This window comes from Schistocerca cancellata, chromosome 2 (assembly GCF_023864275.1).
Source record: "Schistocerca cancellata isolate TAMUIC-IGC-003103 chromosome 2, iqSchCanc2.1, whole genome shotgun sequence".
NCBI lineage: Eukaryota > Metazoa > Arthropoda > Insecta > Orthoptera > Acrididae > Schistocerca > Schistocerca cancellata.
The window spans coordinates 1,094,430,750-1,094,450,342 of NC_064627.1; the positions used below are offsets into that span (position 1 = coordinate 1,094,430,750).

A 19,593-nucleotide genomic window follows, 5' to 3' on the forward strand; every position below is an offset into this window, starting at 1 on the left:
AAATTGATTAAAAAGATCTTCTTCGAACAGTGTTACCCTAATATCACAACAACTATCGGCAATAGCGTAAAGAAAACCAAAAGAAAACCAGTTCATTATCAAGCTGTTATACCAGACTATTAGATCACACCTAATCCTCAAAATAGAATGAAGAAGATTGCATTGTGAGGAATGCGCACAAGACCCAAAACAGTGGTTTTTAATTTTTGGTGCTAGAAGTGAAAGTTTAATTGAGAAACTAACTACAGAGATGGACATAGTTTAGCTTCATTTATGTGAAACAGTTTTCCTTTAGGTACATCTGACAACTTGAAATTTCAATCCCTGTTTATCATATGATAAAAGTTGGGTGGAGCAACGAGCATGCCATGTTGCACCAGGCGAGGTGATAGAGACATGTATCTGTGTTTTATAACTCTTGTTCCAGTGTGAACCAGTTATATCACTTACAATGTGTTTCTGTGAGCTCCGCCGATGCGGGTTGTATCGCTTGTCACATTTCATATTGTATCACATATCATATTGCCTTAGTTTGAACCATGTCTTAAAGCCTTTCAATTTGATCTAAAGGAAAATAAGCTTATCCAAATGTCTGTTGCTGAAAATTATTCATTTGTTGTTCAGGATGCAGTGCAACGTTCCCATGGGGAAAATAGTTGATCATCATTCCGTCCATTTCTCGTCTATTTTCCTCACAACTAGAAGGTGGAATCTATGAGTTTTTTCCATTGTCTGTGACATGAAACAATTATTGTTCATGGTTTTTGTCAAGGAGCTGATGAAATACATAACAACATAAGTTTGCTCAGATTTCCCAAATCCATAACTTTAGTGATGGCTACATCACCTAGTGCAAAACTTTCAATAACATTCTCAGTTTGTGCGTTCATGAAAGATGACAGAATGTAGTGTTTTGTACAAGCCATAGAAAGTCACTGATGGGATTGGAGGTACAGCAAAGTGATTAACAGCCAGAACAAGCTCTCAAGGGCCAATTAACAATCGGACCCTTACACCTACATATTTGTTTCACTTCTGCACTGAAAGAATTAATGCGATTAAATTTTCTTTTGCTGGCAAAGAAGAAATTGAAGAAAATAAAGTGTCACTAGAAGAGAGGTTCAAACATGGGCATACTTTAGCAGGCACTGTAAAATATAATGTTCTTTTTCCTTCTTCAAGTGATGAAACAACAGTTAGGTTAGCAGAATTTCAAATGATGCATCCTCTTGTCTGGCCAGAATTAGTGACAGTGAAAAGTACACAGCTTTGGACCTCCAATCACGACAATATGCTGCATACATTATAAGAAAGTGTAGTGAATTGAAAACTTATGTAAGGCTTCCACAGAGCAGGATGATGCTTTAATAAGTATTATGTACCCATATGGCCCAGCAAATCCATTTTATTGGCCATCACTGAGTGAAAAGTGCTGTGTTCCAGAACAGCATATTATGGCAGTTATTGGAGCTCCATAATTGCCAGTGTCTGCTGGCAGTAGAGTTTTCCTTGTGACATCCAACAGCTAATTACTGAAACCTCTAAAAACAATTGGATAGCTCAGAGTAAACATAAGCTGAAGGTCCTAGAAAAGTTCTTCTAGCTTTGGTCTTGTATACCGAACGAATGTGGAAACAAACCCTTGACAGGATTGGAATCCTGTGGTAATGAAACCCACAACAGCTTCCATTGCACAGCTTCAGGCATGACCCCCATGGTGGTGGGGACGCTAGTTTTCCATTACTGATTAAACCACCATGGACCTTAACAACACATTTATATACTTTCAAACTGTTACGTATAAGCTTTCGGCCAGAGCATTCTTCAAAAAAAGAGAAAAGCACATACATTCACACAAGCAACCACACCTCACATGCACTTGGCTGCTACTTCCAGCCAGACTGGTTGGATCTAGCAATCGTGTGTGTGAGATGTGCTGGACTGTGTGTGTGTGTGTGTGTGTGTGTGTGTGTGTGTGTGTGTGTGTGTGTGTGTGTGTGTGGTTTTTCTTTTTTTTCCATTTTTCTGAAGAAGGCTTTGGCTGAAAGCTTATATGTAAGTCTTTTCATTGTTACCTGTCCTAACTCCATGTGTCATCTTTACAGTGATTAGCAATCTATCCTTTCCATAATATTGTTCATTTATACTATTTTTCATCAGTTTGCTGTGCAAACAGAAAATATGCTATACTTTAGACTGGAATTAAAGTAGCACATCTCAAAACAAAAAGCCATTCAAAATTCTCATTAATATGAATATGTTAAAAAAAACAGGCAGATTGCTGTAACTTCACCAAAAATTACACATGTGACATTAGATTAGATTAGATTAATACTAGTTCCATGGATCATGAATATGATATTTCGTAATGATGTGGAACGAGTCAAATTTTCCAATACATGACACAAGTAAGTTAATTTAACAACATAATTAAGTTAATATAATAACTTTTTTATTTTATTTTTTTAATAATTTTTTTGTTTAGTTTTTTTTCCTTAATTTATATCTAAAAATTCCTCTATGGAGTAGAAGGAGTTGTCATTCAGAAATTCTTTTAATTTCTTCTTAAATACTTGTTGGTTATCTGTCAGACTTTTGATACTATTTGGTAAGTGACCGAAGACTTTAGTGGCAGTATAATTCACCCCTTTCTGTGTCAAAGTTAGATTTAATCTTGAATAGTGAAGATCATCCTTTCTCCTTGTATTGTTGTTATGCACACTGCTATTACTTTTGAATTGGGTTTGGTTGTTAATAACAAATTTCATAAGAGAGTATATATACTGAGAAGCTACTGTGAATATCCCTAGATCCTTAAATGTCTGCAGGATGATCATGGGTGGACTCCAGCTATTATTCTGATTACATGCTTTTGTGCAATAAATACTTTATTCCTCAGTGATGAATTACCCCAAAATATGATGCCATATGCAAGCAATGAGTGAAAATAGGCATAGTAAGCTAATTTACTAAGATGTTTATCACCAAAATTTGCAATGACCCTTATTGCATAAGTAGCTGAACTCAAACGTTTCATCAGATCATCAATGTGTTTCTTCCAATTTTATCTCTCATCAATGGACACATCTAAAAATTTTGAATATTCTACCTTAGCTATATGCTTCTGATTAAGGTCTATATTTATTAATGGTGTCATACCATTTACTGTATGGAACTGTAAGTACTGTGTCTTATCAAAATTCAGTGAGAGTCTGTGTTTACAAGGAACCACTTAGTAATTTTCTGAAAGACATTATTGACAATTTCATCAGTTAATTCTTGTTTGTCAGGTGTGATTACTATACTTGTATCATCAGCAAAGAGAACTAACTTTGCCTCTTCATGAATATAGAATGGCAAGTCATTAATATATATGAAGAACAACAAAGGACCCAAGACCGACCCTTGTGGAACCCCATTCTTGGTAGTTCCCCAGTTTGAGGAATATGCTGATCTTTGCATATTATGAGAACTGCTTATTTCAACTTTCTGCACTCTTCCAGTTAAGTACAAATTAAACCATTTGTGCACTGTCTCACTCATGCCACAATACTTGAGCTTGTCTAGCAGAATTTCATGATTTACACAATCAAAAGCCTTTGAGAGATCACAAAAAATTCCAATGGGTGGTGTTCGATTATTCAGATCATTCAAAATTTGTTTGGTGAAAGCATATATGGCATTTTCTGTTAAAAACCTTTCTGGAAACCAAACTGACATTTTGTTAGTACTTCATTTTTACAGATATGTAGAACTTGAAAGCAGTTTATAGAATGCAGCTGTTCTGCAACAATTTTACTACTATGACCTTCAGTGCCTTAGAGTTTATAACTAGTCTGATTATGCAGTTATTACAGCAGAAAAACTGGTTGAAATATGTCAAGAGTCATGACAAAATACATTCATTGTTTTTGTACTTTTTCAAGTTCTTCTGACTCAAACTCACTTCCTGTTCATCAGGATGTTTTATATTAACGTCTCCAGAGAGTATGAAACTGCTATAGAACATTTAAAAAAGCCAGTTTTAATTTCAGTACCAGCAGAATATGGTTGTATTTTTCACTGCGCCTTTACATAGTTGTCATGTTTTAGGTCCTTATATGCTCACACTGCAAAACAAAATCCAGTTTAAAAGGTGGTTTAGAAGAGTTTGAGCTTTACCCCTAATTTGTAAACTATTGGAAACCAATAGGAGAATCAAATTTTATATTCAAAGACCTGGTGTTGCTCAATTATCACAAGAAAAGTGTCAGGGTTATTCTGCACTCACTTCCATAGATATAAAAAGCTAAATTTTGTATTAGTTTTTCAAGCGGTCAGCCCCACCCCTCGAGGATGACTGAGATTCATATTATCTGCATGAAAATTGCTCATTAAATCTGTTTTACTGTTCCATGTAAGAAAAGGCAACAAGTTGTGCAATATTGCGTAGTTTTGTTTCTTTTTTCAAGGAAATATTGCTGGAAATGTTGGGTCTCAAAGTTGCTGATAACTCGGGTGTGGTGGAGGGGGGTAGGAGAGGGGGACAGGTACTGCTGGAAGCTGCACTACAGGATCAGACAAATGACTATATCTCTAATAATGGAAAGTCCAGGATGGAACAACAACAACATGGAAAGTATGGATTGCAACTCACCACATAGAGAAGGTGTTGAGTTGTAGACAGCACAAAGATAAAGACTCTTAAAATATTAAAGCTTTTGTATAAAGCCCTTCTTCGGCAGTCGAAAATACATGCACGGCATCCCCCCTCCCCCTCCACCCTTCCACACACACACACACACACACACACACACACACACACACACAGCACAACTCACTCACGTGGCCACTGTCTCAGGGCACAAGATGTGTCGTAAAGAGAGTTCCCATATGCATAGTTCAGGAAAGCAGATGTTGGTAGTAGGAATCCTGACTGCACAGGCTGCGAAGCAGTCATTAAAGTGAAGCGCATCATGTTAGGTGTTGCGTTAAGCAACTGAGTGGTCCAGTTGTCTCTTGGCCGTAGTTTGGCAGTGACAATTCCTGCGGCCAGACAGCTTGCTAGGTGTCAGGCCCATGTAGAAATCTGCACCGTGGTTGCAACTTAGTTCGCTAATTTCACAGGTGGCCCTGCCTATGATAGGGAGGGGGATGCCTGTGACAGGGCTGAGTAGGTGGTAGTTGGAGGATGTATGGGACAGGTCTTTTTTATGGATCTGTTGCAGGGATATGGGCTCTTGCAGCGAGGCATTTGCAGCAGAATTGGAGTAGCTGTAGACAATGATATTGCTTATATTCAGTGGGTGGCAGAATACCCATCTAGGATAGGTGGGGGGAGGGGAGATAGTGGGAAGGACATTCCTCATTTGAGGACCAAACGATAGCTACTTTGTCAGACACAGAACCAGTCACAGTCCAGCTCCAGCGCAATGAGACAGTGGCCATCTGTATGCGAGTTGTACTTGTGTGAATGTGTGCGCGTTTTCTACTGCAGAAGAAGGACTTTGTCCGAAAGCCTTAATACTAGGGTTGGAACTTAAACAGTGGCAACTATTTATTTACAACCGATACGAAAGAGTTATATGTTTGCACCTGTTACTGTCCTTCAAAATAGTCACCAGCGTTGTGTAGAATCCGTTGCCAGCAATGTGGAAGGCATAATATACCGTTGGCAGAGCCTGTTCTGTTGATGGTGGGAATGGAGCGGTCCACTGCCTGTCGAATCTGGAACAGTTCTGAAGCGAATGCTTCATCTTCGGAATAAAATCAAAGTAACGAGGACTTAAGTCCGGGGAGGATGGTGGATGGTATGGTACTTCCCAATCCCATTGACCAAACAGGGCAGCCACAGCTTGCGCTGTATGTGCCCACGCATTGTCATGCAAAATGATGGGTGGGCTGTGCAGAAAGTGTCGCCACTTCTTTAGCAAAGCTGGTCGCAGGTGATACTCCAGAAACGAACTGTAATACTGTGCATTGACAGTCTGCCATGGAGGAATGTAATGCGTTAGGATAACACCATCACAGTCGTACACGAGAATCACCATAACTTTCACCATACTGGGGCTTTGACGCACTTTCGACTTTCGCGACGAACCATAATGATGCCATTTGTTGGATTGGGATTTCAGTTTTGGCTTGTACGAAGTGGCCCATCTCTCATCCAGTGTTACGATACGGCGTAAGAAAGCCTCTCCTTCACACTTATAGCACTCCAAGTGCATCTGAGCAGCATCGTAACGCATTCATTCCTGCCTTTCTGTCAAGTCATGCGGAACCCCCCATGATGCAATATTTCGCGTGCTCAGGCGTTCCTTCAGGATGCGAATCACAGTCATTTGCGCTAATCCGGTTTCGTGGGCGAGCTCACAAATTGTATGGTGTCGATCACTGTCCACTAATGCGGCAACAGCATGCACTTCTTCTTCAGAGATGCTAGGGCATCCTGCCCGATGCATGTCTGCCACAGTTCGCTGACCTTCGTTGAAAGCTTTTACCCAATGTGCCACTGTTCTGTCCGGCATTGCTGATTCCCCGAAGACCTTGATGACACTCTCGTGCTATACGACCTCTGACACATTCAATCTTGATCCAACTTCATTGCTTCTGTTTCGAAAATGTAGACACACCATTACATTAGACTGCTCGCTCACAAGTGACTGTGTTTCCATCGATTGTGTGCACACCGGTGATGTGGGACGGGCGTGTCCATTTGCTCGGAGGTAAGTTACGTATGTCAACAATGAGTGCTATTAGCAACAGTAGTAGATTCCATTGCATAGTGTCTCCACAGCAGTGTTGCCACTATTTAAGTTCCAAACTATGTATTTTGGCAGTCTTTTTCATTATGCTGTCTGCAACTCAACGCATCCTCTATGTGGTGAGTAGGAACCTATCATGTCCAATTGTTGTTCGGTACATCTCTGCAAGTATTAAACTGATGAAATCAGAACTTTACCAATGTTCGCTGGAAATGTGCAAATGTTCACACAAAATTCAACAAAACCTGTGATGTTCATGCAGCAGCTTTTCTGAAATTAGACCATGTGGCATGGAATGGCCCTTAAGACATTAATATCATGATGTGGTTTTAGCCATGATGTTTTCACAGAAGGTACCCACATCAGTAAACAGATATTGCTCATGGCAGTGTGCAGCCATAAGCTACTTGTTTGTAGGACAGTACTGTCATTGCCATTGAGTGCACGCGCGCACACGCGCGCACACACACACACACACACACACACACACACACACACACACACACACACATTTGTGTTGTAAGAACTGCTATCATGGTCAGTCTTTCATAGCATAAAAATGTTGACAATCACTGTTTGCTCTAGTCTGGGAGTCAGTGTAAAAGAGGTGATCTGGCAGCTCCTCTTTGAAACTTTCCATCACTACTTCATTATGAATGAATGTTGACCATTGAGAAGGACAGTGCTGAATTACAGCCTTTTTCTGCACTTAAAGTAGAGCCACACTTTTCATTGGGAGGGTGTGCGTATATGTTTTTGATTTGCTTGAAGAATGGAAATATATACGTTGTCTGGATTGCTCTCTTTATTTGTGTCTCCTCTCCCACCACAATTCCATGAAAGATATCTCCTTATCTGTAATAGCGCTAAGAAATTTGAAGTCAGCATCCATTTGGCACATTTCGTGATGGACACAAACATTCTTGAGAACTTGCTTCAAACACAATTTTCGGCTTCGAACTTTGTCAAGATAGTGGTAAAGAGAAAGGCCTCACCAAACAGCTCAGAAATTTTGTGTCAGCATAATTTATGAAACACCTCATCCACTGAAACATACTTACCAGTGCCAAATATTTCCTTTTCTAACTGTCTGTGTCAGAATGTCATGCTGCAAAATTCCTAGTGAAGTTAGTGAACTTTACAATTTACACATCCGTTAACAAATTTCAGTGGTGCTGAACAAGCAAAATAATGGTGTGCAGCTCACAATTCATAGAAGATTATGTTGTTTTTGGCACCTGTATTCAGTGTTGTACACTTGTAACTGAGGTATACGAGAGGTTGATAGAATTAAGTATTGAGATCTGCATATTGGTTGCATTAAACTTTATTTCTTGGTTAGCTTCCAGTTCTGCTGGAATTTGGAGTTGTATGCCTCATTTACTGTTATTCTTGTCCAAAACAAGACTTTTGACACATACACACACACACACACACACACACACACACACACACAAACATGTCCTGCCACTGTAGTATGAGTGCTGGTTTAGGCTGTGAAGGGTAGGAAAGTTAGTAAGGCTCTGACAAGAGGAAGGTGTGTAATTCCATGACAATATCTCATTGAATGATTTGCTCAGGTAGTCCATTACTTTGGTGTCAAAGTACCCATTTTGTTAGTGATGAATTTATTTAGTGAGATATCAATATGAGTCAGATCAAACACTCATAATCCTCATTAATACAACATATTCTGTACTCTTTTTAATTAAAATGTGGTAACATCAGAATGCAATGGAGAAATTCTGCATGTTTTCTCTCTCTTTGGCACGGAGAAAGGTGACAATCTCTCGGATTCTGCATTAATTTAAACTTCAAGGGTGTACTTATCATAATATAACTTAAACTTATAATCTAATAACAAAAATTTCACTTTTATTTCTTCAACAGTATCATGAAAAGAGAAGTTGCTGCTTACCATATAGTGGAGATGCTGAGCCACAGAGAGGCACAACAAAAAGACTCTCATAAATAAAGCTTTTGACCATTAAGGCCTTCGTCAACAATATATGAGACACACACACACACACACACACACACACACACACACAAAATAACTACTATAGTAATGTAACGGGATGTCATTCAAAATTATCATTATTTATTATTTTTGCAGCAGCAGATAACTGGCAGTGAAAATCAAAGCAGGCCAGCAGAGGGTCAGCATGCAAGTCGCAGCACGTCATCCTGCTCTCGTGAATCTAGTACTCAAGTAGATACTAGCTCTGATCACTCAGACAAAGATGAGAAGGCAACTGTTTCATCTGCATCTACTAAAGAAGAACGCATCTTGTTACCAGGGTTTGTTATTTTATGAAAGCACTTTTGCTTCCATGTTTAAAAATTCATTAACAATTGTGGTCTTTCTGACCTCTGAACAGAGTTTAGTTTCATTGTACTGTTTGTGTAAATCCATGTGTGCAACACCCAAAAAGGAAATGGTAATTCTGAAATGAGGTAAACATTGACTTGAAAGTGAAGGACTAGGTTTCTCTTTGAAAATAAGGAAACACACCATATTTAACACTTTGTGGATATTTGTTGTGTCTTCTTGAGTAAGATGAGTGATATTTTACCTTTGCCAAATATTGGCGATGCAGAAATTTCTTTGCACCACTAAGAGTCGAGCTTCGACTGAAGAACCCAGGATGGAAGCCAGTATGCAGTTTGTCACTAGTTGTAATGCAACAGGTGGTCTCAACAAATAATTAGATATATTTGTTGTTTGAAATGGTACTTGAAGAATGTAGCCTTCTTGGAGCATAACATAGTTTATTTTCCTTAAAGTTTATTTCTACAGTAGCTGTGCATCAGGAAACAGATGAATTTTTGCCTTGGAAACAGTATTTCATAGATTTTCAGGCTTGGAAGGATACAAAACAATCACTCTTGAGTGTGATCATTTGGTAGGGTTCAGTGATAGGGAATTGCACTGGTAAGGGAGACAGTTTAAGACAATGAGAAATAAGTCTGATAAATAATGAAGATAAGAAAATTAAAACCGACAAGACAGTTAAAACAGGTTATAAAATGTATGTTGTGACAGCTACATCGAAATCAGACAGACTACGACATTTTAAATCAAGGGTGTCCAACCTTTTAGATTACCTGGGCCATGGAAGAAAATGAGCGTGTTTTTGGGGTGCACCTAATATACTTAACACTAACTGCTAAGTGAGGGGGGGGGGGGAAAGATAATTTCTTAATTAATGATTCTTTATTCTAAAAAGGCACGATTGAATTAATTTAACTTTTTATGTATGAAATTTCATTAATAATTATATATAAGTAATCACAAATCATAAAATTAATGTGACATTTGAGTTTGAATTTAGGAAACTAATTTATCAGAATGTGTTTAAAATAGTGCTTGCTTGCTTTGACAGTAATCACTGGACATTAATAATATGTAACTCGTACTGCATAGGGTGTCAGTCTGTGGGCTGTTAAATGAAGAAATTGGATTGAATTAAGTTCATCTCGTCTTGCCTGGAATGCTAGGTGACAAGGCTGGATTATTATGACCAAACAGCTGATACTTTTTACCGTTCTGCTGCTATGTTCAGTGTATGCTGCTGTATGCTGTACCAATGAGTTCAATACTCTTATTTATTTTCTTTGTCACAGCATTTGGCCACATTCTGTATTATTTTATGGGACTCACTGCAAATAACAGCCCTGTGAGGCATCATTGAAATTGTGGACAGCAACTGAATCTTAATTGTGGGCTCTCATTTTCAGTCACAGTATCAGACATGCTGGTAATAATGCAGCGCTATCTACTGTTAGTTTGAATCGGTTGACAGTAGTTCCAAGACTGTGACTTCTAACAAATACCGTATTTACTCGAATCTAAGCCGCACTCGAATCTAAGCCGCACCTGAAAAATGAGACTCAAAATAAAGGGAAAAAAAATTCCCTAATCTAAGCTGCACCGGAAATTTGGACTCGAAATTCAAGGAGAGAGTAAAGTTTTAGGCCGCACCTCCAAATCGAAACAAAGTTGGTCCATTGTAATATGAGACACAATTTAGGTCGAATGAATGACGATACAGCTACAGTAGTTTGGTTCGAGTCGTGAAGCTTAGCAGTTAAGCTTTACCAGGTAGCCATTGCTATGCGTCAGGCGCTCCGTCCGTATTTATATGGGTACCCTTCCTTTTTCACGTGCTTCGTCTGGTTTGAATCAATTGCTTATTTTGCTTTGATCTGATAAGTGCTGTTTTCTTTGTTATAGGTGTTTATGTCACTCTAAGCTGAAAATGCATTACTGTACTGTGTCATGCATTGTTTGTCGCCTTCTGATAGTGCGTGTTTACGGCCTGTCGCCGCTCACGGCATGGCTTGCTTTTGTGCGCGCTACCGCCGCTTACAGTTCAAAGAACAAAAAGAGAGAGTAATTGTCTCATTAGCGAAACAATGGTAAGAGGCTGCTATTTGTTGTAACTTACACTGCTGCTTTCTTTGATAATGATCAACAAGAACCAAATAATAGACTGCATATGATAGAACATGTTCTGAACAAGAGTTAGGCGAAAATGTTTCTCCATTTGAAAATCTTTGCGGCCGCTTCTTTAGTACATCAAATTCTGCACAGAAATTAGAGTCATCTTAGAATTAAAAATCTAGTCAGTTGCCTTGCTTCATTTCTGACTGTATCACTATTAGGCATAAGAATAATACCAATATAAACATGACACGATACGTATATTCTTCCGCCTTTGCTCTTGTCCCACTGTAGTTTCGTAGTTTATTGGGCATGCAAGATTTAAATGAGATAGCAGCAAACACGAAAGAATACATGAAAAAATGTTGATATTCGTATTATTCTTATGGTAAAGAGAATACTGCATGTGATTCACATTTCATCAGGTTCCTATTAGCAACCATCTCTTCTCACAGGTAGGAAAAAATTCAGAAAGTAGAGTTGGCCATATTGACAAACATCCCAAACAGTCTTGCATGTCGGATTTTCGTAGTACATTGAAATTCTGCTACATTCAAAGATGAACAATACAGAATTTGTATTTACTTCGTTGGATAATGTATGAAAATGCAGTGGTCGAAACTCGGGGCGGAGAAAAAAAATGCTCGTCTTCCACCCTTTTTTTTTTTGACGCGGAGGTTATGGCGCCAGTATTTATCTTTGTGCCTACAAAGCATGCCCGTGTAGCGCTACATATATTCGACGGCAGAAGTTAGTTGTGGCGGCACCTACCAACATTTTTCAGAACTTCCACTTGCTTTGCACTCGATTCTAAGCCGCAGGCAGCTTTTTGGATTACAAAAACCGGAAAAAAAGTGCGGCTTAGATTCGAGTATATACAGTACCAACCAGAGACAGGGGCCAAGTTGTTGTGGGCAGATAGCACATACAGACAATACAGTACAATCACAGCATGAAGAATTTTCTCTACAGTGTGTGGGGTGTGAGGGGAATGAACAGGATGACCTCTGCAGTGCAATGCAGTACAATTAAGGGCAAGGGAAGCAGCTTCTGCCATCATGTGCAGTACTGACACATTTTGATTTACACTGATCATCTGCCATGATAGAAATTGCACACAAAAGTAAAGAGACTTCGTGAAAGCTCATTATAGAGATGTTCGCGTTCAAATTTGGTTCTTATTTGTAGCAATGGATATGGTATCAAATTAAACCTGTTATAACAGAATAACAATACTGTTAAAAAACGGTAGTTGCTACTCACCTTATAGCAGAGATGCTGAGTCACAGATACACACATGACTGCAGAGTCTGCCTGCTGAGGCCACAGCACCCAGAGACTGCGGTCATGTGTATGAGAGATTGCGTTTGCATGAGGGTGTGTATGTATGTCCTATCTCCGATGAAGGCCTTATTGTACAAAAGCTCATTTTCTGGCAGTCTTTTGTTGTGCCTATTTTTGACTCAGCATCTCCACTGGTGAGTAGCAACTATCCTTTTCATAATATTTTTACATTCCATCTTGGATTTTCCATTGTAGAATTACAATACTTTTAGATAACAAACATTGGCAGTAATTGCAATCCACATGAACTACTGTGAAAAAGGCTCTTTATCACAACTGTGCAGAAATAACACAGAATTTCCTTGTATTTCCATAAATTAATTTTGTTATACATCTGCAGATATCTAGTTTTGCAGTTGCAGCTGAGTTAGCCATAAAATAACAGACAAGCACGTGTGACAGATTAGCCAGTTACAGAACAGGGCCCTGGGGGCTCAACTATAACACGGGCAGCAATTTTAAGAATGGAATGGACTGATGAGAGAACAGCATTATATGGTTGGAGTTTCAGGTTTAATGTACCTTTTTTTTTTTTTACCGACTGTGTGATAGATGCTCACTTCCTAGGCCACATTGATACTTGCTTTTTGCTGCATGCAGCCCATGGGCCACGGCTTGGACACCCCTGATTTATACTGAATGTAAAGAATTGTCAGTGTCTTCAAAAATACTGGTGTATCAGATAACTATAGACAGCTGGGAAGATTGGACAGACCAGGAATGTTTTCCATGGGATAGTAAAGCAAACTTTAGAAGCCAGATTAAGTTTTGGTATTTTAAAAGTCAACACACTTCGGAGTTCTTGTTTGCTTTTATGTAACGTCATTGTATCTTCTACTTTTGGAATATGAGGAACTTCCATACACCCCTGAACTATGAGCAATTAATTATGTGGATGAATTACGAGGCCACATAATTGGTGACCCTGTATTTCAATACACAGAACTGTCATATCTTTTGGCGAATGGCGCAGGCGGCAAGCAGCTAAATACTGACAACAGAACAGTGGAAACTGTGTCAAGACAGTTGCATACACAGCGGCAACGACAGGGATTCGGTAGTCGGAATATGCTGATGCCACTGCCATGTGAATCGTGACTAAAGCAGATGGCCCTCATGAGAAATGCTGGTATTATAAACATTTCAGCTGATACAGTGTGAAGCGCAAGTCACCGTGCATTTACTCAGATGACCAGAACATGCTAACATCAGCATCCTGCCCAGTAACACACATTCTACCATATGGAAAAGACTGTATCTGTCAGATGGGAACATTGCCATGACATTCTTTGTAGATGCTGGATCATACATCAACAAACTGCCTGTCAGCCACAAACCTCACAACAAGTGACTGGAAGAAAAGCACAGATGACTCCGATATATAAGAAGGGTAAAAGAATGGATCTGTGAAATTACAGACTAATATCTGTAACTTCTGTTCATTGCAGAATCCTGAACGTATTCCTAGTTCAAATAGAATAAACTTTCTTGAGACTGAGTTTATGTCCATGAATCAGCATGGTTTTAGAAAGCATTGCTCGTGTGAAACTCAGTTTGCCCTTTCCTCACAGGATACACTGGAAACTATGGATGAAGGGCAGTAAGCAGATTCCGTATGCCTAGATTTCCGAACAGCTTTTGACACAGTGCCCCATTGCAGGCTGTTAACAAAGGTACAAACATATGGAGTAAATTCACGCAAATGTGAGTGGCTCGAAGACTTTTTAAGTAATAGAACCCAGTATGTTGCCCTCGACAGCAGGTGTTCATCAGAGACAAGGGCATCATCAGTACAGCCCCTGGGAAGTGTGAAAAGATCACTGTTGTTCTCTATATACGTAAATGATTTGGTGAGCAGGGTAGGCAGCAATCTGCAGTCGTTCGCTGATGATGCCATGGTGTACAGTAAGGTGTTGGTGCCACGGTGTACACTAAGGTGTTGAATTTGAGTGTCCATTGAAAGATACAACTTAAACAAAATTTCTAGTTGGTGACATGAATGACAGCTAACTCTAAATGTGGAAAAATGTAACTTATACGTGTGAGTAGGAAGAACAAACCTGTAATGTTTGGATACAGTATTACTAGCATCCTGCTTGACACAGTCAAGTTGTTTTTTATATCTGGGTGTAACATTGCAAAGTTGTGTGAATTGGAACAAGCATGTGAGAACTGTGGTAGGGAAGGCGAATGGTTGGCTTCTATTTATTGGGAGAATTTTAGGGAAGAGTGGTTCACTTGTAAAGGAAACTGCCTATAGGATGCCAGTGCAATCTATTCTTGAATACTGCTTGAGTATTTGGGATCCGTACCAAGTCGGATTGAAGAAAGACATCGAAGCAGTTCAGAATCAGCCTGCTTGTTACCGGTAGGTTAAAATAACACATAAGTGTTACGGAGATGCTTCGAGAACTCTAAATGGGAATCCCTGGAGGGAAGGCAACTTTCTTTTCGAGAAACAGTACCGAGACAGTACTAAGGACAGACAACACAAGTCCATCAAAGTAACGTAGTACACCTGTATCGTGGAACCCTTCTGGCGACTGCAAGTAAGTCTGTGAACGAGTTGCAGGTACAGGTTCACTATAAGGCATCAAGCCAATACAGTGCACTCCATCTTCTCTGCACCAGGACAACCTGTCTTACTGCATGCATGCAGAATCACACCAGAATGGCTGGCAGAGATGAAGGTGATTTTTGAGGAAATCTTACAGTATGGAATTATTCTCTAGTTGAACAGCTTGCTCCTACTCCTGCTTCATAAAAAAGATGGCTGGTGGAGGTCATTTTTTTGCTGGACTTTAGACCCAAGAACAACCTCCGATGAATATCGAGTGTTCAACATAAAAAACTTCACGTGTGCTGGCCAGGGCAAAGGTTTTTTAGTGCCCTTGAACTGTTAAGAAGCATACAACCAGATGCCTGTAGCTACAAGTTACATGACAAAGTCAGCAGTGATCACATCTTTTTGTTTATTTGATTTTTATTCATTCTTATTGGCCTGAAAAATGCCGTCCAGTTGCAACGACATTTCTTTGTTGAGATACCCAAAGGACTTCAGTTTTTATTTCACATACTTGGATGACATTCTAGCATACTCCCCTAGTGCTCAAGTGTGTGAACAGCATCTGTGTATAGTATGCCACCAATTGCCATTTGACCATGGATTAGTATTGCATGAAAACCAATGCATCATAGGAGAGACTCAAGTTACCTTCCTGGGCTATATCATTTTGACCAACAGCATTTGCCCATTGGCAGAAAAAGTTATGTTACAATCTATGCAAAGCCAACATAGTATCAGCAGTCGAGACAGAGAATAGTAAACTTTTACCGATGTCAACTCTGCAATGGCTGCTGTGCAAACACCATTCACGAATGCCCTCGCGAGCTATGCGTGCATTCACAAGACACTGATATGTTAAGTGGACACCCAAAATAGACAAGGTATTCAGTTTCCTCCAGGCAGGCTTAAGGCAGACACTGTTACTCACTCACACAGTTTCCCATGCATACCTGCATGTAGTTGTTAATGCAAGTGAGTTGGCAATCACTGCAGCACTCCACCAACAAGTACGACAATGGCAGCCACTGAAGTTTTTCTCTAAAAAGCTGCAGTTGTCCCCACAGAAGTAGGGTGTGTGTATATAGGGACAGTTGCAAATATACGAGGTAGTCATGTACTTCTGACCTCAATACAAGCTCAAGCAGCAGCCATTTGTACAGAGTACAAACCCATTACCTGTGCATTAAGAATGTTGGCAACAAATGTTCACCTAGACAGTTTCAAAATAGTAAGTTTGTGAGCCAGTTTGTGGCAGACATTCACCGCATGCCAAAAATTTTGGGGCTGACTACTTTTCTTGTATTTGTGGGGTGGTAAAGATTATAAACTATAAAGAACTCACTGCGGAGCAGACCATGAACCTACAGTTACAACAGCTATTAAAACATCCATTGACAGGGTGAAACCCCGAAGATGATGTGTGTGCCCAACTCTTTTAAGTTGAAATTGTTGTGTGACATTTCCCAGTGCAAACCACGACCGTACATTTAGAAGAAGTGCACTTTTATAGCATCCACAGCTTATCATACCTGGGGCTAATGCTTCAATCAGATTATCTGTGGACTGCTTTGTGTGCCCTTCTGTGGAGGAGGATGCACATGCGGGGGCACATTCGTGCGTTCCATGCCAACTAAGTAAAGTGGGCCATCATGTACGTGCTGACATCAGTAGCTTTTGAGCTGTCCCTGTGGCATTGATACGTGTTTGTGTACTTATGCATCGTAAGAGCAGCAGATAGTACATGTGCACAATCTGGTATGCTTTGTGTTGCCGCACTGTGGAAGTTCCTATGCTTTAGAATTTTAGTTTGCTTTTATGTACTAATGAAGAGTGAGACCAGGAGGATTACGGGAACGTAGGGTATATTGCAGGGATAATTCCCACCTACGCAATTCAGCAAAGCTGGTGTTGGTGGGAAGAATCCATACGGCACAGGCTGTGTGAAGCAATCATTGAAATCAAGGATGTCGTGTTGGGCGGCATACTCAGCAACAGGGTGGTCCACTTGATTCTTGGCCACAGCTTGTCGGTAGCCATTCATGCGGACAGACAGCTTGTTGGATGTCATGCCCACGTAGAATGCAGCATAGTGGTTGCAGCTTAGCTTGTAGATTGTATGACTGTTTTCACAGGTAGCCCTGCCTTTGATGGGATAGGTGAAGTTTGTGACTGGATTAGAGTATGTGGTGGTGGGAGGATGTATGGGACAGGACTTGCATATAGGTCTTTTAGAGGGATCTGATCCATGAGGCAAGGGGTTGGGAGCATTGGTTGTGTAGGGATGGATGAGGGTATGGTGTAGGTTTGATGGACAACGGAATACTACTTTGGGGGGAGGGGGGGGGGGGGGTAGTGCGTAGGCCATTTCTCATTTAAGGGCATGAGAAGAGGTAGTGAGAACCCTGGTGGAGAATGTAATTCAGTTGCCCCAGTCCTGGGTGGTACTGAGTCGTGAAGAGAATGCTCCTCTGTGGCTGGACGATGGGACTTTGGGAGGTGGTGGGTGACTGGAAAGAAAATGCACGGGAGATCTGTTTTTGTACAAAGCTGGGGGCTAACTATGGCCTGTAAAGGCCTCAGGAGACCCTCGGTATATTTCGAGAGAGACCACTCGTCACTGCAGCTGCGACAGACACGGATGGCTAGGCTGTATGGAAGCGACTTCTGGGTATGGAATGAAGGTATTGCTGGTGGCTGATAGGAAGGAGGTTGTTGGTTTGGAATCTGTAGGGCATTGGGAAAGGAAGTGTTCAATGGCAATAAGGCCATGGGCATTAGGGATGTTAGTGTAAATGGAGGTGGCATCAGTAATGACGAGCAGGGCTCCGTGTGGTAAAGAAATCGGAACTGTGGAGAGTCAGTGGAGGAAACGGTTGGTATCTTTTATATAGAAATGTAGGTTGTGGGTAATAGGCTGAAGATGTTGGTCTACAAGAGCAGAGATTCTCTCAGTGGGTTCATAGTAACTAGCCAGGGAGGCGTCCTGGGTGGTTGGATTTATGGACTTACCATTAGCCCCTTTTGTGTTCCCATTCCAGCACTACACAGCCGTCCATTCCACCAATGCACCCAGTCTTTTTGCTTCTCTCCTTTTCCACTATCCCTCCACCCCCTCTCCCTCACCCTCAGTGTAACCTCCTGACTGCACCTAGCTGCCCTACCCTCTCTCCACTTTGTCCCTTCGCACACCCACTAGCAGTGCTTTACTGTTCCAAACCCCTCCCTGCTATCCCTCCCCTTCCCAGCCTCTTCCTTACCCGCACCAGCCAGGTTGCTTCTCCCATCATGCACTGCTGCTCACAGTCTGGCTTCATGCTGACTGCAACTCAGCATCTCTGCTATATGATGATTAGCAACTATTCTTTTCATAGTACTGTTAAACATTCTTGTGACAAAAAGTTGCAATGTGAACAGTAATCTCAGTATTTATGCAGCAGAAAGTAACATCTGATCTGATTACATCATTAGAGTTGCTTAAAAAGTTGTTTTAAGTTGGATTGAATATAGATCTATCAAAGCTGACGTTTGATTCGAGAGCATTTACAGATTGCTATCACTTTTTGTGTTTTTATGTAATTGACAGACTCAGAAGGTAAGGATCACTAGTCTTCTCATATTGAAACGTAGTATAATTGTAGTTGTATTTTTAGTCGTTATCTATACACTTCAATGTTTTCTGCTCAATTTTGCTGTTTTCATTTCATTCACAATGTCCCAACAACCAACCCAACTGTCTTCTTCAGGTGCTGCGAGTTTCCCTGTTACATTTACTCGCTGCCTGGACTGCAACCAGACTTTGAACCATTTCTGTCTGGTGCTGCTATTTATACTTGTTTGATTTCCGAAGACCATCGTCCTTCGATTCTATTTTGTTTTTCATGGCAATAATACAGCAGAGATAAAGGTAACCTGATTGGTTGTCAAAGTATTATGCGTAAAATGGAAGCAACAACTCAGCTGAACACACGGAAGCAGACCGTTAATCAATCATACCAAGAAAACAGTCGTACCTTAGGTGTAACCACAATGGAGGGGTATCTGTTTAGAGGCCAGACAAATGTATAGTTCCTGAAGAGGGGCAGCAGCGTTTTCAGTAGTTGCAGGTGCAGTGGTCAGGATGATTGACTGAACTGGCCTTGTAACATCAACCAAAACAGCATTGCTGTCCTGGTACTGCGAACAGCTGAAAGCAAGGGGAAACTGCAGTTATACTCTTTCCTGAGGGCATACAGTTTTACTGTATGGTTAATGATGATGGTAAAATATTCCGGAGGTATAATAGTCCCCCATTCAGATCTCCTGGTGGGGACTACTCAAGAGGATGTTGTTATCTGGAGAAAGAAAACTGGCATCCTGCGGATTGGGACTGTCAGATCCCTTAATCGGGCAGGTAGGTTAGAAAATCTATAAAGGGAAATGGGTAGGTTAAAGTTAGATATAGTGGGAATAACTGAAGTTCAGTGGCAGGAGGAATAGGACTTCTGGTCAGGTGA

The 19,593-nt window shown here is 40.5% G+C and overlaps 1 protein-coding gene across 1 annotated transcript in view; it reads left to right on the forward strand.

Moving 5' to 3' along the window:
- Positions 1-19,593, forward strand: part of LOC126163110 (zinc finger and SCAN domain-containing protein 2-like) — a 213,130-nt gene that overhangs the window by 90,076 nt on the left and 103,461 nt on the right. The window contains exon 9 of the mRNA XM_049920033.1: positions 8,860-9,044. Within this exon, the coding sequence (XP_049775990.1) occupies positions 8,860-9,044 (185 nt within the window). The remainder of the gene's footprint in view (positions 1-8,859; positions 9,045-19,593) is intronic.